General features: G+C 37.8%; 1 protein-coding gene across 1 annotated transcript; it reads right to left on the reverse strand.

The window, feature by feature from the left end:
• Window positions 1–8: 8 nt before the first annotated feature.
• On the reverse strand, window positions 9–24323 carry ca5a (carbonic anhydrase Va). Its single transcript, XM_022202606.2, has 7 exons — window positions 23572–24323; window positions 18306–18503; window positions 17507–17625; window positions 10810–10905; window positions 10594–10656; window positions 7863–8021; window positions 9–4507 (listed from the first exon to the last, which is right to left on the reverse strand). Exons 1-7 carry the CDS (start codon window positions 23711–23713, stop codon window positions 4349–4351), a joined length of 936 nt encoding a protein of 311 aa, XP_022058298.1. The 5' UTR covers window positions 23714–24323; the 3' UTR covers window positions 9–4348.
• Window positions 24324–26004: the final 1681 nt, after the last annotated feature.

Raw genomic sequence — 26004 nt, forward strand, 5'->3', positions numbered from 1 at the left:
CACACAGATCGTCTTTACATCACATTTACTTTATTGATATACATATGTCAGTTTCTTTAAAATCATATTTACATCAGAAACAGGAGGGTCTGCAGGGGCGACGCCTTCCTGGACCAGGTGGAGAGAGGCACACTGGGAAGGCAGAGGAGCCTCAGTGTGGCCCCACGGGGCAGGAATGTGGGCAGCACACTGGACAAACAAACAGCTAAAATATACACTGCGTACAGAGTACAGAAACACAACCTACACCTACACCTGCTAAAACATCCCAAACAGAGACAGGAGGCCGGAAAAGACGCACAAAATGACATGAGAAGACGGAAAAAGAAGATCTAAAAGTCCTTGAGGTGTAACGGTGATGCAGAAAACATCTTGATTTGGAACTAAACCGATTCCCAAAGGCAGCCCAGACAATCATTTTCAACAGATTTAACATTTGCATCACACTTTACGACATTAACGGCATCATTCTTTTAAAAAAAGGCATAAAAATGAAGGCAGATGATGGTGCATGATTTAAACACATGAATAAGATGAAGGCAGCAGCAGGTCCCTTGTCTCCATGTGGGTTTGATACACAGAAAAAAAAAAGCACTTTTCAAAGAATCTCCTCCTCTGGTGTTACTGTGAGCCTTCACCGCTAGTCACCGTCGCTCACATCACAAAGCGTCGCCTCTTTTCTCTACGTTTGGGTTCTTTCAGAGCCGCTTCCACCTCAGGGGGTCTGGTCTGAGCGTCGGAGGAACACATTCATTGTTGGAGGAGAATCCGAGAGACAACCGTGACCTCGACTCAACCTTTAACCCTCCTGTTGTCCTCGTTTACAGGCACCAAAAAACACTGTCCTGTCTGAAAAAAATCCAAAAATTCAGCAAAAAATTACCCAAATTTGCAAAACTTTTAGGAAGAAAATTCCAATAATTCCTTAAAAGTTTTATTTTAAACAAATTCCCCCAAATTTGGCAAGAAAATTTGTGCAAATATTTAAAAAAAAATAGTAAAAATCTTCCAAAAAAATCCTAAAAATATCTAAAGTGATTAAATATATATCAGTAAAACTTCTGATATTTTCTTTAAGAACATTCACATAAAAATCAACCAAAATCCAGCGAAATTCGCTGGATTTTGGTTGATTTTTATGTGAATGTTCTTAAAGAAACACTTTGAACATTTATTTTTTTCCACCAAAAGATTTCCCAACAATGCAAAAAATATGGACATCAGAAATTTCACTGTGAAAATATCTATTTTTTCACATTTTCAAACTTTAAAACGGGTCGTTTTGACCCGCAGGACGACACGAGGGTTAAACACCTCAAAATCTCTTCTGTCTTTTTAACTTTCCTGCACATTCATCCAGAGCGTCACACTTCCAGATTTCTTTACATGATTCAACATTGCACGAGCTCCTTCCCAATTAAGAGGGGAAAAAAAAGCACCACAGAGCTGCTTAATTTACTGCAGATGTCAGAGAGAACAACAGGCGTTAAAGCTCTGATGGAGGCGGTGATTCTGAGGCTGTTGTGGTCAGTTGGTCCCGCGGGTCACTTTGAAAACCGTTTGTGCGTTTACAGAATCTGCATTAGAATATATACTTCTAAACCCTACTAACAGTAAAATGTGACGGCGTTAGTTTGATTAATCTTCTGTTAAACACATGGAGTGAGAGAGCTAAAGCAGACGACGGACTGAAGGCAGCGGCTCTCTGACATTTACTCTGCAGACGTCAGTCCTGGCAGCGCTTACTGGATTCTTCTGCTGAAATCACGCTGGCTCAGACTGCAGGAGTTTTATAACTGGTTGCTTCATCGAGAGAAACTTCTTCTGTCTGACCTTAAACATGCAATTTGAGAAAAAATGTCACCTGAAGTCAGGGTGTCAAACATCTGGTCCACGAGACGACTTTGTAAACATTACAGAGAAGACATTAACTGGAAAATGTTAATTAGTAAAAATATAAATTTAAAATAATCGTCTTTTTTTGGTCGTTTTTGACCATAAGTTCAGTTCCAGTTGACTAAATGCTTTGCGTCTTTATAGACACTCTGATCTGTAAGTTTTAACGTGTAAATGATAAACTGAGGCTGAACGTTGTTGAAACGGAACTTATTTTTCTGAAGAATTTTCAGGTTTTTCATGATGTTTTGTAAAAAGATAATTCCTTAAATGTGAACATTTCTAGAACTTGCTTTTTCGCACTAAAACAAAGGAAACATTTGGAGTTATTTATAGGTTATTATGCTGTGATTTTACTGGTATCGTCCACCTGAGGTCAAACTGGAGTGAACTTGAACTAAAATGAGTTTGACACTCCTGCCTGAAGTCATCTCAGAAATTCAAGACAACCTTCTCTAGCGATAAGTAAAAAAACAAAACGTGTCTGAATGAGCAAAAGGGTGGTGGAGATGTCACCTTTACCTTAGTTCTAATATCTGATCAAAAGGTTAACATGTTCAGCTTTGCTCAGCTCAGTGGTGGAGTGATAATCGTACCTGAACACCAGAACAACCTGCAGAGCATCACTCTGACCCACATTTAATCCAGTCAGAAACAACTCTGAGAACCTTAGTGAGCAATAAAAGTGATAAAACAGTGAAATATAAAGAAACTAGAGAAGAACAGGAGATGATGAACTTCAGGAAACAAACCGATCGATCTCCATTTTACATCTTCAGTTCTAATCCCTCTTAGTAATGAAGAACTCCAGTTATAAATGACAGGTTATCTGCTGCTAAAAAGTTACATTTACTGCACATCTTCAACTCTTGAGCATCAGTAATTGGTATCAGCCTTTAAAAAACCCACATCGGTCAATCAATACAGCATCCCTATGATTAAAAAGGCAATTTAAACTCCTTAAGATGAAACTGTGATGCAGACAACATCACATTTCAGGAAGGAAACTGATTCCTAAAGACAGAAGCCATTTACAGCTGAGTGCTTTGAGGGTGAAAGTGGATAAACCGTCCTGAAACTCCTGCAGTCTGAGTGAAAGACATTTAGACGATACGATATCCAACGTCATCCTGAAGGAAGATAATCTACGAGCTCTGAGATGCTGAGATGAAACATTTAAGGCACTGTGGTCGTTTGAAGGGAACTGCTCGTTTCAATCACAACACATCGATGTGTTTTAGTAACCTGTGCATTTTAGTAACAAAAGGCTGCATGTGGGAGTTTAAAAAGAAACCAAACAAAAAGGCGTCTGAATGTCAGATGTACCATTTACAGCTTAATCTCTTTATAACAGATGAAAAAAAAAACACATTCTATTGATCTTTATAATGCAGATGATTAAAAATAATCAGCAATAAATCAGCACCTGATCGTACAGAATGTATAAAAGTGACACTGTGGTGAGAAGCCACTGATGATTTGGGATTTCATCTGTATTTCAGAGGAGAGACGCTCCCCCCAGACGGCGGGTTAAATCTCCTGTAAACCCAGAGCAGCTTCAGCTTCCTTTTATGGATAAAAATGTCAGCGTGAGGAGATTGAGCTCCACTGCAGCCACTAACCCGCGTACGCTAACCGAACGAGCTGCAAAATGCACAATAAATAGGATTTATGTTCATAAAAGCGGTAAAACTGCATGTTTTCCCCCAAAAGCGGCCGTCCCTTATTGGTTATTGGTCTGCAACAATCAAACCAAAATATGAAAAATGAGAATCAACAGGGACTGGTTTGATTATTTTACAGGAATATGTGGTTTGAAGTGCTCACAGGCAGATCAAAATTGCACAAAAACCTTCAAATAAACAAACATACTGCGGAAAATGTCTCAACAGCAGTAAAATGGCACTATGTAGCACCCGCACTAGCTGTTAGCTTAGCTACAGCTAATTCAGCCACTTCATTCTGAAGAGTTCATTCGCATAAATTAGACAGAATCTGAAATCGGAGCCGACTGAAGCACAGCAGCAGACAAAGCTAGCTGCTAAATGCTAACTAGCCTAGCTTAGCTGATCAGTAATCAGCCTGGAGAAGCAGAAGATAAATTTACGGCTCACATGCTGCTGTCGGACTCTTTGAGCCACCTGTGCGGACTTTAAACCACATACGTCTGCGTTTTTATCCATCAACCGTCCCTTATTGGCTGTTGGTCTGCAACAATCAAACCAAAATATGAAAAATGAAACTCAACCGATCAGAAACTGCATGCCCCTGCTGTGTAAAACCGTTTGTAAAACCTAAATAAAAACATTCATGATAGAAAACCAGCGATAAGTACGACTGAAGCTCCTCGGAGTGAGCTGTGTCGCACTCTTAAATACGCTCTTTTTGCTTCAGGTGGTGTTGAAGTGTCGTGGAGGTGAGCGGTGGACAGTGTGTTACTGAGCCGAGGTCATCAGTGGCCCTCGGTGGGCGGCGCCTCCTGCAGGAAGGGCGTGAAGGACGAGCGGACGGTTCGACCCCGGAGAGGCTGCTGCACCCGGAAGTTGTTCACCATGCTCTTCTGGACTTCCTCCTCGGCCGACGTGAACAGGAGGCTCCGGAACACCGCCAGCTGGAATCAGAGAGAGAGACTTCAATGGGCTGATAAACTGAAATGCTGTGAAGATGGTTGGATTAATTGTGCATCTGGACACACCCAAACATAATTAAGAACGCTTCTGTTCACTTCAAAAACTTTTTTCTAGAATATAAAAGTTATGAAAGCACAACTGCTGCTGAATGGAGCTGAGTTTTATTTTGAAAGAGTACAGGAGACCTCTGGTGGTCCTCTGGAGTTCTTAGATGTCCTCAGATGCAGACAGATTAGATCATAAGTGGGTCAAAACTGAAAATAAATGAGTTTTTACACCATTTTTTGTCATTTTGGTTAAGAATAATAATTTGTATTATTTATTCAACCAAAAGGTTCCTGAATTTCTGTTGACTGCAGACTTATGAATGATTTAACAGTTGTAGCACAAGCACTGAACTTTATTTTTTATAGCAAACTGTGTATTTCTGGCCTTCTTATGTCATTTTCACATTTCTGTATACTCTGATATATATATAGTCTGTTGACTTTTTTTTCTATATTACATTTTCTATATTTTTATCTTATTTCAGTGAGTTTAAATTCATCTAATTTTATTTTACCTTCTCTCTGTACCCTAATATTCCGTGTTGTCTTGTTGTGTCCATGCTGCTGTAAAAACCTAATTTCCCTTGTTGATTAATCCTCCTGTTGTCTTTATTTACAGGCACTAAAAAATACTGCTTCTGTGTCCGAAAAAATCCAAAAATTCAGCAAAAAAATTCCTCAAATTTCTGAAAATTTGCAAAACTTTCAGGAAGAAAATTCCAATAATTCCTTAAAAGTTTTCCTCAAAAGTTGTACGTATAAAAAAATCTCCCAAATTTTTTAAGAAAATTCTTGTAAATATTAAAAAAAAAATCTGTAAAAATCTTCCAAAAAATCCTATAAATATCTAAAGTGATTTTATATATACACACACACACACACACACACACACACACACACACACACACACACACATCAGTGAACTTCTGATATTTTTAAAACAACAATGCGCTTAAGAGACCTTTGTTTTAGCATTTCTTGTTTTCCACCAAACAATGTTAAGAAATTTCCCAAAAATGTTAAAAATGTGGACATCAGAAGTTTCACTGTGAAAATTCAAAATTTCAATTTGACCCCCAGGACGACACGAGGGTTAATAAAGTCGTTTAAGTTAAAATGAACTACTGAATCATGTAGAATAAAGGGATTTTGATGAAAAATTGCAGGTTTTAGGGTTAGTTTTGTGTAAGTTTCTCACCAGAACAGCACATAATAGGTGAGTATTCTTCCAACTGGTTTCTTATTTCTTCAACTTTTACTTTATTTTGGAGTCAAAGTCTTTGTCTGTTCACAAACTTGGCCAAAAAAATTGATTCTGTGTAGTTGAAGGAATGTCAGAAAGTTTGAAACACGATTATTCTCTCTGCTTTGACAGTTTCTGGCTTTGATTAAAGGAGATTTGGGGTTCAGAAGGTTAATTTATGGGTTGAAGATCGTAGCCATCACTTCTTATCAGAGAATGAGAGAAAAAAATGGAACACCACTGACACTGTACCATATAAGATGTAGGTTTTGTGGAGTTTACCTCATGTTTTACATAGTTCACTTAATCATGTAACATTATTTATGAGTGTTTTATGTTTGACATTGTTTTTAAGTTTTATTTACTATATTTTTGTGTCTGATCGCTGATTCACACTGAATTTATTTATTCTTACATGTAATTGTTGAAACAGATGCGGTAAAATAACATCTACAAGGATTGAGCTCCATTCAAGCAATGACGGTACATTATGTTTATTTAACTGTATTTTAAAAAGACTTTCAGTAAATAAATAAAACCTGCATGAATTATTTTTGGCCACATGGAGGCAGCAGAGCACCATCTGCTTTAACTCTCAGAATATTAATGACTAACATGAGCAAACAGCTGCATTAATTTGGATTAATGTTTCTAATTTTAGATCAGTTTTAATCTCCATCTCTACCCCTGGCTTCTTTACTCATCTCTGTATTTGCTCTCATTTGTTCTTGCTTAACATCACCTGCTATAAATAAAAAATACTTTCAGCAGAGGATGATCTGTTCTAAGGAAATATTTCTTCATCTTCAGCTCCAGACACTGATTATTCCCTGCTGGTTGAATATTAACTCAGGAAGCGCTTGACTTTTCTAGAAAATGAGCATTTTTAAACATCAACATCACGGCAAATCACGTTCAATCAATTCCAGGAAGCAGGACTCATAGTTGAGATTAAAACTTAGTAAATCACTCGGCTGGAGGCTAAAAAACAAAACGATGAGCTACAAGGTGCTTTAAAAACTCCAGAGCTGCACCGTGCTTTTATCTTGATTCCACAAAATTGAATAAGAGTCGATAATATATCAGAAAGAAAACTGTTGATATTATACATAGAGGAAAATAATATATGAAACAGTCCAGACACATATTCTTGAATTTTAAATCAGATGAAACAGCTTTAACTGATCAAAAATATTACAAATACAAAACAAGAAGTTTTACCAAACTTGGACCGCCCAGCGACAGAGATGACCCCTGTGACCTTGAAAATGAGGTCACGGTCACCAAATGCGAACTTGACCTGTGTGTTATTATGGTACATCTGTGTACCAAATATGGTGAGGCTACATCAATATTTTATCAAGTTATCGCGCGGAAACCAAATTGTGACAGACAAGCAAGCAAGCAAGCAAGACCATGCAGCTGAAAACAATACCTTCTGGAAAACGCAGTTTTGCCGGGCGGTAAAAATATCACAGTAGATCGAGTTGGATAACAGACCAAACATGTTTCAACAGAACTACTGATTCATACGATAAAGTAGGACTGGTTGAATGAATATACACCAATGCTCATATAGAAATGTCCTCATTTTTGAAAGAAAAGCTTTTTTTCAGTGAAGATACCATTAAATGAATGATAAATCCAGTGTAGACATTGTTAATGTGCTAAATGACTATTCTAGCAGGAAAAGGCTGATTTTTTAATGGAATATCTCCATAGGGGTACAGAGGAACATTTCCAGCAACCATCACTCCTGTGTTCTAATGCTACATTGTGTTAGCTAATGGTGCTGAAAGGCTCATTGATGATTAGAAAAACCTTGTGCAGTTCTGTTAGCACATGGATAAAAGTGTGGAAAACATGAAACTATCTGGGTGACCTCAAACTTTTGAACAGTCGTGTAAGTGCTGCTAGTACTGGAAGATATTTTTGTCACTACAACCAAACATTCCCACCCGTTTTTGATGTAGAAATAATGATTATTGTAGTTTTAGGTTTAACTAAACCACTAAAAGACATCCTGAGGCAGCCTATATAACGTACCTGGTCGTGGCTGACTTCGATGTGCTGCTTCATGACGATCCAGGTGACGGATTCGGTTAAAGGAGGTGTAGTCAGAGAGCCGTGATACGTCCAGTAGTCGTCGGTGTTGGTGGGTAGCAGACATCCAGGATCAAACCGGGTAAAATCCACCACACTGCCCTGAGGACGGACAAACACAAACAGAGAATTAAGCATATTAAATGTGGAATTATTTGATGTTCTGATCAGAAATGGGAACGTTTTGCTGCTGGAAATTCTTACAGTTTCACTTTAATAATACCATAAAATCTGTGGAGAGCTTCAGTGTCACTAAATTAGACTAATGCGATAGTAATATATCTTTTATCTTAATGCGACAGCTATTATAAACTAATCAATATCTAATGCATAATTCACCAGATAAGTATTACACAGGTGTTATTCAACATGCATCCTGTCCTCCAGCCTTATCAGACATTATGAGTGATAACGGTGAAGCAGCAGCGGCATAAAGTTGATCCGTCACCTTCAAGTGATACGAGAAAAGGAAAACGCTGCTTTCAAACTGGGGACTTAGCATTGAGTAAATTAGCATTGCTGCTATAATCCGGCATATTTACATCCTTTGCTGTCTAAATAGACGCTCATTAATGTGCACTGTCCCTATCAAATATAGAAATAAATGAATAAACTGAAGACTTCTCATAGTAACTACGATAATATTCACAGTTTAAACTAAGGGTGTCAAACTCATTTTAGTTCAAGGGCCACATTTTTACATTTATTCCACAAGACACTTTTTGCTGATGTCATTTATTTATAGTGTAGTAATACTCTATTCATTTTTCATTCTTGTATAGTATATCATTGTTATTATCTTTAGTGTATATTGCTGCTGTAACATGGGGAGTAATAAAGGATTATCTGATCTTATTCAGCCCAGTTTGATCTGAAGTGAACAGTAAAATCACAGCATAATAACCTATGAATAATCACAACTCCAAATGTTTCCTTTGTTGCAGTGCAAAAAAGTACATCCTTGAAATGTTCACATTTAAAGAATTATCTTTTTACAAAACATCATGAACAACCTGAAATTTCTTAAGAAAAATAAATTCAATTTCAACAACATTAAGCCTGAGTTAATAATTACACATTAAAAGGCCACAGAGTGTCTATAAAACATTTAGTCACAGGTGTCTGGAATTGAACATTATAGTGTTTTACTAACAAGACAAAATGTGACAAAAAGGAGGTATAAAACGATAAAAGAACAATGATCAATCTAGTATTTTACTTTATGATCTAAACAACTTGTCATGGGCTAGAAATGATTTTAAATTTATAGTTTTACTAATTTATAATTTGACGTTACTGTCTTCTCTGGAATTTTTACTCTTTGAGGGCCGCATGTTTGTCAGCCCTGGTTTAAACTATGAGCGTTGATAATAAAGTGATCAAACAGCATGAAGTTAGCTTTATAAACCATGTTTGACTAATAAAGTGGCCACAAGGTGTGATTTTCTATTTCCACAGTTCTTCAGATGCAGTGAAAACATGTTTGGTTTTTTTATGTTTCAGGGACCGCACACCACTGACAGTAAACACATTAGCGTTAGCTAGCAGCTAATGTGCATCTATACAGACATACAGAACAACCACAGCAGAATCAACACACTCCATAAAACAATACAAAGCCCATCAGTGTGAGATAATCCATAAAATCAGGACATACAGGAAATAAACTGGTGGTGACAGCTTTGAATTGACTTTATTTAAAACCTTGAGGCTGGTTTTAAAGATTTAATTCCACATTTTCACTGCGTTAACTCAGAAAGTGGATTAATGAGCTGTTTTTTTTAAACTGAGGTACCAAATCATCTCCAGTAGATATATTGGGTTAAAAACGACTTCACCTTCAGATTGCTCCTCCTGGCTGCTGGTAGAGAGGCTTTAACAGCCAGAGGACTCTACATTCTGTAGAAGCAGCTTCATGACGTGGGGTTTGTGATGAAATAAATATGTTCTCTAAACTGAAGAGTAAATTTCAGTCATCAGGAGATAAAGCTGCTGAATCAGTATCCATTTTCAAATCACCCATTTTTATAGGCTATTTATATTTTCATTATTATTTCTATTATCTTGGTGGTTTTTTTCTATTGGCTTGTTGGTGGCGGCATGGCTCAGTGGGTAGAGTGGTCGTCTTGTAACTGGAAGGTTGCTGTTCGATCCTCGGCCTGTTGTGCTCATGTCAAGGTGTCCCTGAGAAAGACACTGAACCCCTAATTGCTCCTGGTGGGTCGTGGTTAGCGCCTTGCATGGCAGCTTCCACCATCAGTGTGTGAATGGGTGAATGTGATGTATCATGTAAAGCGCTTTGGATAAAATATAAATACAACCATTTATCTAGTTGATTTTTTATTAACTTTACTTCATTATTATTCTCTTGTACCCTGTGTTTATTTACTGTTATCACTATTGCTATCATCCTTTTTAACTTTGTATTTATGGTTTCACCTTCTAGTTTTCTTCTTTTCCATGTATTTATTCCTTTACTTGGATGTGACATTTTATTTTATTTTTGTTGCACTGATTTATTTTGAAAATCTTTTACCCTGACCAGCCTTCTGTCTAAGGTTTTTCCTCAGTTTCCATCATTTTTTTTGCTGTTTGTGAAGTACAACTTAAAAGCTGCTATATAAACAAACTTCTTATTATCATCTTAAACAGTAAACATGAGCATTAGACCGACCTTGTGTCTGATAGCAGGCAGAGCGTCCACCAGCTTCTGCAGCCCCTCGTGTCTCTTTCCCACCTAAACATGGATCAGACATTAATCTGACTGCAGTCACAGCTCAGACTGCAGTGCAAACACCGCTATCTCACTCTAAAACAAATGTCCACGTGCTTTGATTAGTCATTTCTGTGTAGTTCTTGAAGGTAAATTAAGATCAAACGTGTGCTGCACCTTGAGGAAAACTCCAATAACAGCCAGTCCGTTGTCTTCCATCACTGCCTCCTCAAACAGGCTGTACTTATCAGAGTTCCAGTGAACCAAGTGGAGCTGAAAACATAAAAACAGTAAAAAAATCACGAGTTTATGACTGTTTTAATCCACCTAACGTGTCCTACTCCTTAAGCGGCATTCATTTTAGACAGTTTGGTCAACATTTGTGCCATATTTCTGTCACTGAAATGTGGCATGTCGTCCTGCAGGTCAAATTGACCCGTTTTAAATCTTAAAAATGTGGGCATATATATATATATATATATATATATTATTTTTACAGTGAAAACTTTCACATCTTAAATATTTTTAACATTTTTGGTGGAAAAAAAAAAGAAATGATAAAAAATGTTTCTTTACAAACATTCAGAAAAAAATCTGATAAATATGAATCACTTTAGATATTTTTAGGATTTTTTGTAGATTTGTATTCATTTTTTGAAAATATTTGCAATTTTTATTTCTTGCAAAAATGTGGGATTTTTTAAATAAATTTTTTCAGGGAAATTTTGAAGGAATTTTTGGAATTTTCTTCCTGAAGATTTTGAATTTTTTTTTATAAATTTGAGGATTTTTATTTTTTTTACTTTACTGAATTTTTGGATTTTTTTCAGAGAAAGGAACAATACTTTTTGGTGCTTGTAAATGAGGACAACAGGAGGGTTAAAGATTCAGTTTTACATCAAAATTTTCGCACAAAGTTACTTTTGTAACGTTGAAAACCATCTGTTCTTATATTTTTATGTCGACTTCTCGCCTTTTTTTGTCTAATTGAAGCAACAGTTCCTCGTTTTACTCCTTTCTAATGGACCGTGACGTGTTCTTCTGTGCCAACTGTATTGACTCTGTTATGAAGCCACGCAGCCATCAGTCATCTGATGCTCTGCAGACACACCGACACACAAAGAATTGCTGAGTGATGAGAACCACGACATGCACGAGTTCCCAACGACCGAGGACACGCAGCCGGTGGAACGTGTCGTTATGTAAGAGAAGGTAATGGAACAACATGAAAATAGACGTTCACAGAGACCGTAGCGGACAAACACGCCCCTCATGTTTGAGTTCAGCTTCAGGGATATAAAAAGAGTTGAAACAACAAAGCTGCATCCAAGATGCTGGAACATGCCCTAAAAGAGTCAATACACTCTGTAGTACTTCAAGAGGAGTACATGAAGGAAAAGTACTGCAAACATTTGCTCTGCCAACATACTGCAGTGTTTGTTTCAGTTTAATCCTGTTTAACCCTTAAAGTGCTTGTTTTCCAAGTGCAGTTTTGGAAAAAGAAACTTAACTTACTGTACCTTATTTAGGTATTTCCATTTAAATGTAGAACTTTGAAAACACACATTTCTTTTAGTTAGAACCTAAAATACACATAGTTCTTTTAGTTACAATCTTGAATATGCATGCTTTGTTTAGTTAGAACCATAAATACACATATTTCTTTTAGCTAAAACCTTAAATACACATATTTCTTTTAATCAGAACCTTAAAAAAACATATTTACAGGGTGGGGAAGCAAAAATGTCCTGTCAGGTAAAAAAAAAAACAACTATAAATGGGTATAACTTTTTTATTCTTTGGAATTTTGAACTGATTTCTTGAAGAACACAAATTTAAAGCTTTCAGAACATGTTTATTCAATCTGTCCTCCATCAGCCATGATGAAGGCCTCGATACAGCCTCTGAAAGAGGCACAGGCCCTCCTGATATCCTCCTTGGGGTAGGCCTCCCATTCCCTGGAGAATGCAGCCTTAACTAAATCCATATTGGCATGAGGGGTGGCATTAGTCCTCAACTCAGTGGCGCCCCATCAGAAAAAAATCCAGGGGGTTTAGATCAGGTGAGCTCGGGGGCCAAATGCTTTTGGGCCAGAAGTTTGCCATATTCTACTCACAGAACTTTTGGACCTTGATTGATGTGTGAGCAGGAGCCCCATGTTGCTGCCACACATGGTTGTTGTCAGAGTAGGTGGCCTTCAGCCAGGGCAAAACGGTGTACCTCAGAACTCTGTAGTACACATCAGCCCCAATTTTCTGATCTGGCTTGAAGAAGTAGGGGGGCATCTTATTGCCATCTGAGCCCAAGACTCCCAGGACCATCTGGAGACCTCTTGGTGCCCAAACTGGATTGTCTGGCATGCTGGATGCGGCGCATGGTCCTCTCACTGATGCCAACAATCTTGGCAATGTCGTTCTGAGAGATTTGAGCATCCAGGAGATCACAAACCCTGTTGCGTTTTGCTTGTTGCTTGCTCACTTCACAATGCACCAAGGTCTGACAAATACTAAAAAGATTGGTTAAAGGTGAGGAACTTTGATTTTAATTATTGTTTTGATTACCCTCACCGTTTGGGCAGGACATTCTAATTTGTCAATAGGACATTTCAGCTTCCCCACCCTGTATGTTAGTTAGAACCGTAAATACACATATTTCTCTAAGTTAGAATCTTCAATACACATAAAATTTTGAATACACAAGTTTATTTTAATTAGAACTTTTATTACACACATCTCTTTTAGTTAAGTTTGTTTTAAAACGAAGCTACTTTCATAATAAAAATGAAACTCTTATCCACAAGTGCACCAAATTTAGGCTAACAGCTAAAATGAATAAGATTGAATGTACACATGAAGCATTTGGCTGCAATTTAAAGTTGTAAGAAAGTTTTTTTTTTAACTTCAGAACAAAAGCAGCGTCTATACATTTTTACTTTTTTGCAGTTAAATCTTTTTTCTAAGATCTGCATTTGTGTGGTATAGTTCTGAATCTAACAAACAGGATGCAGACTCTGACTTCAGAAAGGAGTCAAGAAAACATTGTGTTGTGTAGAAAGTAACTGTAGAGGACCAATTGTGAACTCCAGGGCTTCGTATCTGAGTTGTTCCCTTCGGTGTCCTGGTTGCACGATAACCCTCACATACCTGCCACACATGTGACCGCGGTGCCTCTGTTCTTAGCATGCTACATTAATCCAGCAGCAGGGAGGTCAGCGCTTTGTTAAAGCAGAGGAGGAGCATGCTGCTGGTACACCGGCTGCAGAAGCACTGATTTCACTTCTTCTATGAGGTTGCTTGGATTATACTGCTTTAAGTTGAGTAAAACACATCACCACAGCCCTGATTTCAGTCAGAGGTAACTTTTTGTTGCTGTTGTAATGTTTACTGAGTTTAACTAATTGGAATAAAAAGTACAGATATTAACATTACTCTGACCAACAGAGTGATTTGAACTTGTTTAACCCTCCTGTTGTTTTCATTTACAGGCACTAAAAAATATTGTTTCTTTGCCTGAAAAATCCAAAAATTCAGCAAAACATTCCCCAAATTTCTGAAAATTTGCAAAACCTTCAGGAAGAAAATTACAGTAATTCCTGAAAAGTTTCTCTTAAAAGTTGTATTTTTAAAAAATCCTCCAAATTTGGCAAGAAAATTCTTGTTGATAGTTTCAAAAAATGAGGAAAAAATCTTCCAAAAACAATCCTAAAACTATCCAAAAATGACCACATATGTATCAGAAATACTTCTGATATTTTCTTTAAGAACATTCACAGAAAAATCAACCAAAATCCAGTGAATTTCACTGGATTTTGGTTGATTTTTCTGTGAACGCTCTGAAGAAACATTTATAACATTTCACCAAAAATTGTTCAGAAATTTCCCAAAAATGTTGAAAAAGTGGACATCAGAAGTTTCACTGTGAAAATAGATTCTTTTACCACATATTCAAACTTAAAACAGGTCAATTTTGAGCCGCAGGACGACACGAGGGTAAACAATAGTTTCATGTTTCTCAAACGTCTTTAGGATGAGTCTGAGTGCACGACGCTGCCTTCCTATTGGCTGCTGATCAACCAGAACATGTTGAAGTGTGCTAGCAGAAGTAGCAGTGGTTGTTGTGGTGGATCAGACTGTTAGAAATGCAGCGAGACTTCATCAGTGAGGAGGTTGTGGAGAAAGAGAGCTTTGTTTCATTAGAAATTATGGCCTCAGGCTGCTTTGATTTGTCGGTAAACAGCTGACAGATGTGGTTACGGCTGCAGAACCGCAGTATTTCTGAAAATCAAGCTCATCCACCTCATACTTATGGCAGTTTCTGATTTAACTACAGATATCTGGAACTTCATTCTACCTACTCTAAATTAGAGATATCCAACAATGACAACGTAAATATTGTTTAAATCAAGGAGAATTCAAGATATCATCTGTTATACTGATCATACTGATGTCTGAAACTTTAATTCCAGCTGGTCATATTTCAGCTGTAGATATCGCTAACATAATTTCAGAATCAAAAATCTAATTCAAGATATCACTGGTTGCATTTAATCAGAATGCCAGTTTGAAATATGTAAAATGTCCTTTGTGACTACTTTAAACTCAGAGATCTAAAACAGGACAACGGTGATATATTAAATTGAAGACAAAGAGATCTGCAAATGGGATGATAAATAGTCTAACTGTAGGTGTCTGAATTCAGCTGCAGTTCTCTGCAACATCCTTTCACAGTGTCAAAACTCTAAATGAAGATGTTACATTCTGATCGGTTATAATTTCAGTTTCAGATTTATAAAATGCAATTCTGCAGACCGAAATTTAATTACAGACACTGAAAAGGGACAAGGCAGATACCTTGAAATGAAGGGAATCAAGTGTATCTTGAAATACAAGCATGACTATACAGAATTAAACAGTAAATGTCTGAAACTTTAAGTACAACTTGTCATAACCATCTACAGATATTTCTCAAAACTGTAATTTAAGATCACCCTGGTTGCATTTCAACTGGTCAGAATTCAGTTTTTAAACAGAATTATAGTAATCTAAACAGGACGATGTAGAGACAGTTGAGGGGAATTGAAGAAATCTTAAATTATAATCCCAACTAATCAAAATTAAACTATAGATAACCGAAACTTTAACCACCATTAGTCATAATTCAGCTGCAGATATCTGCAATGGAATTGTATACAGTCAAAATCATAATTTAAGATATATCTGGTTGCATTTAGACAAGTCAGAATTCCAGTTTCAGGTATCTAAAACACAATTTTTACTACTTAAAACTTAATTATGGGTATCTAAAAAGAACATTGCAGATGTGTTTAACTGAGGGAAATTAAAGCTGTCTGGCAAAACTCTAATTCAGGATCTCTCTTTCTGCATTTAGACGAATCAGAATTCCAGTTTCAGGTATCTAAAATGTCATTTTTCACTACTTAAAACTGAATTATAGATATCGAAAAACAACATTGTAGATCTGTTTAATTGAAGCAAATTAAAGCCATCTGGAATTATAATTACAGCTAGTCCAAATTAAACCGTGCATATGTACAATTTTAATTACAATGAGTCATAATTCAGCTGCAGATATCTGCAACGTCACTGCAATGAGTCAAAACTTTAATTTAAGATCTCTCTGGTGGCATTTGGACAAGTCAGAATTCCAGTTTGAGATACGTACAACATCGTTCTGACAATTTACTGAGAAATACACATATAAAGGACACTGTAGATCTGTAGAACTGAGAGAAAGTCAAGATAACTTGAATTCTAACTATGACAGAATTTAACTATAGTTGTCTGAAATTTCATCACAACTACTGATAATTCAGCTGCAGATATCTACTGTTCACATTCTAGACATCTGTAATAACAAACCACAAACACATGAAAGTAGCTTCATTTGTCCTGGAAGAATGAAATGACAGCTGTGGACAGGAAGAACGTCACTGTGTGGGAATCTGAAATGTTCTTTCGACAAGGAAGAAGTGAAGGGTTAAAACCTGCAACCCAGTCGAGCTATTAAAGGTTGAAGAGGCGTGTCAGAACCGCAGCAATACAAACACAATGATTTACAACTATCCTCTTTACCACCAAGCAGGTGAAACTCACAGAGTAATTAGCACAATAAACCAGCATGACGAAAACCGGAACGCTGATTTCCACGTCTACAAGCAGCTGACCTGAATCTCACAGCTTTGATGATGTCAGAGACAATAAAAAGCTTCAATCTATCGCTGATTGATGTGTGATTTACAGCCAATAAAAACCACAGCCTCGTCTGTGAATTGAAAGTGATAAAATAAAAGTAAAACAGCGACTTTGAGAAGCTGAAACACCTTCATATATTATTTCCAATAACATCGGCCCATTGATATTATCGGCCTGATATTGGCCAAAAAATTTAATATCGGTCATTATAATTTTTTTGCCTATCATGAAAACTGAAAAAATAATGTCTGGATTTTGCCGCCATTTACTCACAGAGGGCGGGAGAGTGTGAACTGTTGTTTGAGACAACTTAAGCTTGGCATTTTTTCCACAATTTCAGTTGAAGCAGTTTTCTTATTTTGCACAGATAATGAAAGCCTTGTTGCATTTGAGAATGCATCCAATGGGACATCACAAAAATTAGGCATGATGTGTTAATTCCACGACAGGAGATAAGTGATGTTACCTAAAATTAGTTAAATAGCGCTCGTATCTGGGTATCGGTTGATATCGGAATTGGAAATTGAGAGTTGGACAATATCGGCATATCGGTTATCGGACAAAAAGCCAATATCAGACATCCCTACTGTTTAGGATTGTGTTTTTGTACGTGACCTTCTTTCGCTTCGTTACTGGAGTTATTTTTCAGATTTTGCACTCACCTCTGCAGGGAACAGCCTCCTGTCCACGGTGTGCTCGGACCCCCAGGAGTTGCTCTCCCCCCAGTGGAAGTGGAACTGACACAGCCTGAACTTGTCTTGCAGGGGGCCCCCTTTCAGCGCTGCACAACAAAGTCATGAGGACATCAGTGCTTCGTACTTTGACACATTTTACTGTCACTGAATGGATGAAACACTGATCTAAAACCTCCAGAAAGTGAGAAACTACAATCACTTGTACATGATTTTATTGCTTCATAAACTTCTTATCGGTGCCACAAATACAACACGATCATTGTTTCCCCATCTATAAACTGCAGCAATCAGTCTAAATGCCATCTGTTCTCCCGCCAGAAACACATCACTCTTTGTTTATATTACTAGTAAAACCCTAATCCTCACTTTTAACTCCTACAAACCTGCCTTTGTTCCCTCTAAGCTCATAATACACAGAGCATGAGAGACACCTGCAGACTGGTTATTTTCAATTCCACCACAGTTCGGTTTATATTTAGCTTCCTGATGGTTTTGGGAGGTTATAATGTTCTATGTAATTATGCCAATATGATCAACACTTTAAAGGCAGATAATGTTGTAGTTGTGGAGGTCAGCAGAGTCACATGACAGTCATAATTTCTGTTTCCATGTGGCGCTCTGAGTGTGGGATTGATTACTGCATTTACACATAATCCTCCTGTGTAGATGAAAACTTTCATTCCTCCAATGCTAATTTTGCTTTTTAGATGTCTAAAGTGTATTTAAATGGTTTTTGTTTAGAGGAAAAGTCACAAAAACTACTCACTGGACTTGTCTGTGGTGTCGTCGTACTCGACCAGAAAGGAATAACCGTTGTTCCAGATCTGCTGACACGTCTGCGGGTCGTACTCCGTCTCCAGCGGCTTCAGCTTCGAATCGAAGACGCTCTTTCTCACGACGATGTCTATGGGAGACTGTCGATCGCCTCCTGGTACCGCGAGGGGTCCCTGCCACATGGGATGCACTGGAGGCGAGGAGGAGGAGAAGAAGAAGAGGCGGCGGAAGGAAATGGAAGAGAAAAATCAGATTAGACACCGTTAAATCACAGTTCAAACTGCAAAGAGACAACGGAAAACTGGACACAGAAATGCTGACGCCTACTTTTCATGTTGTACTCGGCCGCTTCCTGCATTTTAGACAATCCATTTTTTAAATTAAACCAAAAACAACCACAAGCTACACAGTGACAGAGCTGGAAATCCTTCCTCCTTGAGCTGCAAGAAGGAACTGAATGAAAAAAGGAACAAGTGAGTAATAGTGCTTCCTTCTAGTCCTCTCTCTTTTTTTTTTCCTTAAAGGATATTACTAAATAAGAGAGAAGTGGGCCGGCTGTACTGAAAGTGACACGCGGAATGTCCTGGCACGCCCCCAGATCCCCTCCACAGCAGGAGAACCAGACCAGGACCTCTGGCCGGTCAAACCGCCGGCTCGGGCCAACGTCTGTCAACGGACCCGACTACTAATTAAACTCTGCTCGCTTTCTCTGCCTCCCTTTCTCTGCGTTTGCTTTGAAATCCAACCAAAAAAATAGTCATAAAAGTCTTTTCGAACACTGCTTCCCTGTCTGATGTGGATTAAGATCTGCAGAGAGGGTGAAAAAAAAGGTGCAGCTGTCAAAGGGCACAAAGGCAGCTCAGTCTATTGTTTCCTCTTCGTTCATCCAGAGAGCCGAGCCCAACAGGTCTGACTGGGAGATGACCTTCATCTTGGTCGGATTTCAGCGGCTCCTCCTGGGGGAAGTTGGCCGCCTGACTCTGTTATCACCACAATGAGCGCTTGCAACGCCAATCAGGCTCATTCACTTTTGTAATCATCAGCTGTGAGGTTGACTATTGGACGTCATGAATCAGTAGGAAGGACGAGCACGTCCAGAGCACACATGATCACGGGCGTCAAACATCTGACTGGCAGAGATGCCCCGGAGCAAGATGCTGCCTTCACTGAATCTCTGCTCATTTAACACGGGATCAGGGCTTTTCCTGTGGGCAGGAACTTCTGGCAGCCGTCAAAGAGGTTCTAAGCAGAATGGCTACAAATGAAGCGATTACAGCTGAGAAAAAACACAGTGCTGACTTTTTAAACCCACCTGTTGTCCTTATTTACAGGCAACAAAAATATGAATTCCTTGTGTAAAAAAAATACAAAACTTCAGCAAAAAAATTCCCCAAATTTTTGAAAATTTGCAAAAAATTCAGGAAGAAAATTCCAATAATTCCCCTTTAAAGTTGTATTTTTAAAAGTCACCTAAATTTGGCAAGAAAATTCTTGTATTTTTAAAAAATGAAGAAAAATCTTCCAAAAGAAATCCTCAAAATATCTAAAGTGATTACATATATATCAGTAAAACTTCTGATATTTTCTTTACAAACGTTCACATAAAAATCAACCAAAATCCAGCGAAGTTTGCTGGATTTTGGTTGATTTTTATGTGAACATTTGTAAAGAAACATTTTTAGCATTTCTTTTTTCCACCAAAAAACATTTGATTTCCCAAAAATGTTGAAAATGTGGACATCAGAAGTTTCACAGTGAAAATATATTTTTCCACATTTTCGAAGGTTTGCTCTTTGTTCTGTACACTGAGAAATTATCATTTTAGAGGCCTTTACAGGTTTGTTCAAGGTTTGCTTAATGTTCTGTAATTTCAAGCACAGAACTTTGAAAAATCAGACTTTAAATAGAGAATTTAGGTGGAGAAATTGAAATTTTAGAGGCCTTTACAGGTTTGCTTGTGGTTTGTTCTATGATCTGTTATCTACAGTAAAGAATTTAGACTTTTAGTAAAGAATTTAAGTAAACTTTAGAGGCTTTTGCATACTTGTTCAAGGCTTGTTCTCTGTTATTTAAACTTAAGTAGAGACTCTGAGTGAAGAATTTAGCTAAAGAAGTTGTGTTAACTCAGCGACATATTGTGTTTTGTGAAGCCGCAGCTCAATAAAAGCTTCACAGAAAAGCAAATAAAAAACAAAATAGGAGCATTGGGACTGGCCCTTTGATTTAGACCTGGATGTGAAGCAACAATGAAAGCACTTTAAAGACTTTGAACAACAGCATAATAACATGTTCTGAGCCAATTAGCTTAGTGCCACACAGGGAGAGATCACAGCTTCACTCCGGTCAAACCTGCTACCAAACAGAGACAACAGAGTGCTGAGAGGTGGTTCTGCTAATTAGTACAACTTTATGGACATAAAAAGGTAAAAAACATCAAAGAAACTGATGGAACTGATGGCTTTTAGCAAAAACCCACTTTTATAGACTTGCTTTTAGGTGAAGTTTACTTTTAGCTTTATTTAGTTTTCATGTTTTATTCTGTATCATGTCCTGTTTATTTTATACATTCTCTCTTGTTGTATTTTAATTTTAGCTGCCTGGTTCTTTGGTGTGATGTCTCTCTCTAATAATTCTTTAATTCTCTAATTTTTGACTTAATTTTAACCCTCAATCTTATTCTTCAATTTTTAAACTTCCTAGTTCCCTTGTTTGATTTGCATGCTAATCTAGCTAATCATTCATTTCATTTATTGTAATTTTTACTATTTATTCCAAGTGACTGCTCTGACTTTTCTCCTATATCTTGCTTGATTGTTTCTGTGTTGCATGTTTTAATTGTCAAACCACCTTCTAAACGCTGTTCTTCAGGGTTCTACATAAATAAAGTTGTTATTATTATAATCTGGCATGGAAATAGTTTTAACAAGAACTGTGAATCAGAAAAAAAGAAAATTCTTGGAGCTGTCTCAAACCCTCTGCAGAGAAAACTGAAACCTTCTGAATGATCAGGTAACATCAATAGAAACTTCAAAGCTCTTTTAGACCCTGAATTGCAGTTTTCAGGCAGCACTTCATGACAGACGGCGACAAAATCTACCAAAATACTTTAAGGTTCTGGATTTGGGTTCCAGGAGGTCATTTTCAGGGACTGAAGTCAATGTGTGGATCTGCCAAACCCGCTGAAAGAGGTGGAATTTGTTCTCCGTTTGCGGTTTTGCCTGTGAGGCTAAACTCGGGTCAAAATGAAAGCAGTGCACCTCACTGCTTCAAGGAAGTCATCATTTTCTGTGAGTCAGATATCATTACCTGAAGAGTAGAAGAAAAATAACAAAAATGAGGCCAATGGACAGATTTAAATGAACCCAACAGCCCTTTCATTATTGTTTGTCCAGACGGTGCCCAGAACAACGAGCTAGTTAAAGTTAAATATAAATTTATTTTATTATCATGGTTGAACATCAAAGCTGTGCTGTACTGGACACTCTTTCCATTTCTGAATGTTTTGTTGCATGTTTACTGTGTGGTTCTAGTTGGTCAGAGAGACGACGCTGATGTTAGCGGTGTGGTGAGCACGCTGCTGGGACTCGTCTGACCTGCTCTGGTGGATTGAAGACCAAATTAAAGGAAATGACTCATCCCAGTGTGCCGACATGTAAATGTCAAAAATAACTCAGGGTGGCACGATAATGGGGAAAAAATGACACTGAAATATATCCTTTATCGGCATTATATCTCTGAGTGTAAACCATTTGGAGCTTTTCTCATATGGTGTAAAGCTGGTAAAAGCAGAGGAAATAATGCATTAAAAAACATTAAGATGTGACTTTGAATTCATCATACAGAGTGCTGTGGTGCTGATTTAATTTGTGAAACAAATTAACTGTGTTTCCTTGTGCCTGTTTTTTGTCACCATCATTTTTTTGTCGGTAAAATATGTCCATACAACTGACAAAAGCTGCACGATTTGTCCAAAAAGGGTTGTCACGATTATTTTTGATCAATATGTGAATCAAGATTGATTAAACAATTATTCACTGATTTAAATTTAAACAAACAGAGCGCTGCGTTCACTTTCATTTAGAGCTGCATTCCTGCTAATGAAACAAATGAAACAGAAAACTAAAATAATCTGAAAAAACTGGGCTCATTTTCTACTGACAGACATTACAATTTACCGATGTTCCCTAAACGCCTCATATGCATGCTTTGGTAAAAGAGAAGCTTCTAGTCTCCATTTAGTTACTGCAGCTCAAACAGCTGTGACACCAAAAATTACTCTGAAAAGAGAGAAATCAGGCGTTCTAATATCAGATTTACCCACGTCGACACTAAGCGAGCTCCTATTTTCTATTAACAGTCATGTTTATTTAATCGTGGGAAGCCAAAACCCTGATTGCAATTTATATTTCATTAATTTTGCAGCCCTACAAGTGGCGTCATCATGTTTCTTTTCTGCAACCGAATCTTCCTTTTCAGTGCATTCAAGGACTGTTTAACACATCACAATAAGTCACAGAAAATGAGTGACAGCTGTGTTTTCTTCTTCTATCATGCATGATTTGTTCGATGTATTGTGCTGCTGTAAAACAAATACTGCTCCAGTGGAATGCAACTGGTTTATCTTGATCTCAGTTCATCACATGCTACAACTTGTTTACCCCACATCTACCACATGATGCGTTCAGGAGCCGTAGTTGGACTCCCGTGCACAACAAACCTCAGTCTAGATAAGCCAGAAACTATAAAGGCACAAAATAATAAAGATAAGTGGTGTAAAAGTAAATCCCCTGATTGCATTTGGCTCTAACAACACCCCTGACACCATGCATGTGTGCAATCAGCAGGCAGGCAGCTGAGTAGGTGAAAGGGCTTCATATGGCCTCTATATGGGGCAGAGATCCGGGGATATCAGCGCTTATCTGGAAAACCTGGAGCCGGAACACAGCTGAATGACCAGAGGAAGGATTGAACCAAATCCAGCCGTGACCATAGTCCAGTCCGAGCTTTTCCAGCGCTCAGCACACACGTTACTCAGATGACAACAAAAGTGACTGCTGCAGTGTTTGGGCCTCAATAAAGGGGCTTTAAAGCTACAATGGATGGGACAACCGAACCGGTGCTATGCTAAAGAGCACACTGACACTGAGAGGAGGTTAAATTAACATATCCTTCAATGAAGCTGTGTGATTATGAACAGCTGTGTCCGGATCACAGGAGGCTAACGTTACAGCAGCTACATGCTACCTGGTGGTACTCACTCTGAGACAGCACATATTTGCTGGAACAAGCCGTCAGGTTGCATCTTCTGACGGGCGTTATCCGGTGACTCCTGCCGTGTCTGACGAGCTGCCGCTGGAGGTGGGAGATGAGGGGTCTGACCGCCGTCGAGAAAGTCACCATTTTGCCTGGAGCGAAGCTAAACTAAGCTACAGAAAGCGCTAAGTCGGCTTTTAATAGCGCGTTTGATGCTAACGGTTAGCTTCTGAAAAAAAAAAAACTCCGCAAAAAGTTAGCTAGCGCGTTCAAAACAATGTACCGTCCTCCGACTCTGCCCTCCTGCCGTTGGCCTGTGGGCGGGGAAGAGGGCAGGCTTTCACTCGGCACACATTGGAGAGAAAACAGCCGTTTGTCCGGAGCCAACAGACGTCACTTTGACCCGGCTAAATTGCGCTGTTTTCGGTGGAGACTCCCGGTAACCGATAAGAAACGTGAACCGTTGCTCAATTGTTTGTTTGAGAGAAGAAGATGAGGGGGAAGGGGCTGCGGCGCGGACCAATCAGAGGCCTTCTCTGAGGGGCGTTAGTGATGACGACACCAGGAAGCACATTTCATCATATATGGGGAGACACCACAAATAAACAAGAAAAAAATATTTTAACTATTAAATAGCACCATCAAATTTGAGCAATTTTCTTATTTACAAAGAGGCAGTGATTTTTTGTTTTGTTTTAGAGTTTATCTGAAAGTTTATGTTAAGATATGGAAATGAGGCATGAAATATTTAAAAGTAGCTGAATTTTGAGAACAGAAATCTGAATAAAGCCAGCTACATTTTTTTTCTCGTTTTGTTTACTTATTAGAGCCTGGAGTATTTCAAGAGGGAATTTGGGATATGTATGGAGTAACTGTTGTGAAAAAAGTGTTGGGTTGGTGAAGAAACCACAGACTTAGAGAGTTATAAAAATGGAAAAAAAACTGCTGAAATTTCCAGAGCAGAACTCTGAAAACTGCAAAACACACACACACAAAAATCGGTTTTATTTTGTTGCAGAGATTACTTGAAGGGGGAAAATGTTTTTAATTGAAGCATGAAAGGGTTAAAAGGAGATCATAGATCAGTGAAAAAAATATAGATATAATCATGAAACTTCAACAGTTGTTTGCTAATAATGAGACAATGTTTACTGTATTTTATGTTCTTTTGAAATTGTATGTTTCTATATGGAAATGAGCCATTACATATCTAAAAATTCCCAAATTTGCAGACATTTTCAGAACAGAAATCTGAAAATTGCATGGAGCCAGCTACAAAATTTTAGTTTAGTTTTGTTGACGAATTAGAGAGGGTTTCTTGTGTCTCTTTCTGTCACTCCATAAATAAAAAAATATTGTTAGCAGTCAGGAAAAAGACTTTACACCTTTACACAATATAAGGTAACATGTATGAACACACTGCACCTCTGCATAAGAGTCATCAGTCAAGTACACACTGAGCTGGACATGATAAAGAATGAGGTCAAAGAACAAAAAACAGATCAGTAACAAGTGTGTTCACCGTTTACATCATGTACAGCCGCACATATAGAACACAGAGAGAGTTAATGAGTAGAAAGCAGTTAAACTCAGCGTCACTTCAACCAGTTAGAACATGTAAATGCTGTTTACGCCTTGATACAGCAGGAATAACAGTCTTAAAAGGTCACATTTAATAATATATCAGTCACAGGAGTCATTATAATACTTTTACTTTTTATGTTTTAAGTAATAGCATTTCTGTATTTTTAGTGGGGCAGTTATTTTAAATGAATGTAAAAAAGTTTTTTTTTCATAATTTGATTATTAAGTTACATCTTTATACATTCTGTATTCTGTATACATAAAGCAAAATCTTCAAGCCTTTTTATTTCAATTTTGACAAACATGGCTTCTAGCTCACGAAATCAAAAATCCAGTGGGATATATGCTAAGATCAATCAACAGAAAATGATTTAGAAGGCAGAAATGTCCAACTTCTGAAAATATGTGCAGGTATGTTCAGTCTTCACCATGATTGTGGTTGCACGCACTGAAGAAGACCTGAGAGAAAAGCTGCATTTATGTTTGAATAGTAATTTACTCAAACTGTAAATGAACCATTCTAATATTGTGAGACACATGATTTCTGATTTTCATTATTCATTAACCATAATCTTAAAAATTGAACCCAAATAAAGCTAGAAATATTTCACTTTACATGGAATAAATAGAGAACATTTGAAAGTTTACCTTTAGGAACCTTTTCACAATATTCTAATGATTTATGACGCACCTAATTTGACTCCAATCAACCCTTCTATTAGCCTAGCCGCGCTAGACAACCCACGGCAACAAATTTAATTCTCTGCCAGGGTCGGTCTAGTTACCCTCGGTAAACCTCGAGGTTGGATTCTCCTAAAACTGGCCGGACGAATCACCATGAAGTGTAGAGTCAG

The sequence above is a fragment of the Acanthochromis polyacanthus genome, chromosome 8, assembly GCF_021347895.1.
Source record: "Acanthochromis polyacanthus isolate Apoly-LR-REF ecotype Palm Island chromosome 8, KAUST_Apoly_ChrSc, whole genome shotgun sequence".
NCBI lineage: Eukaryota > Metazoa > Chordata > Actinopteri > Pomacentridae > Acanthochromis > Acanthochromis polyacanthus.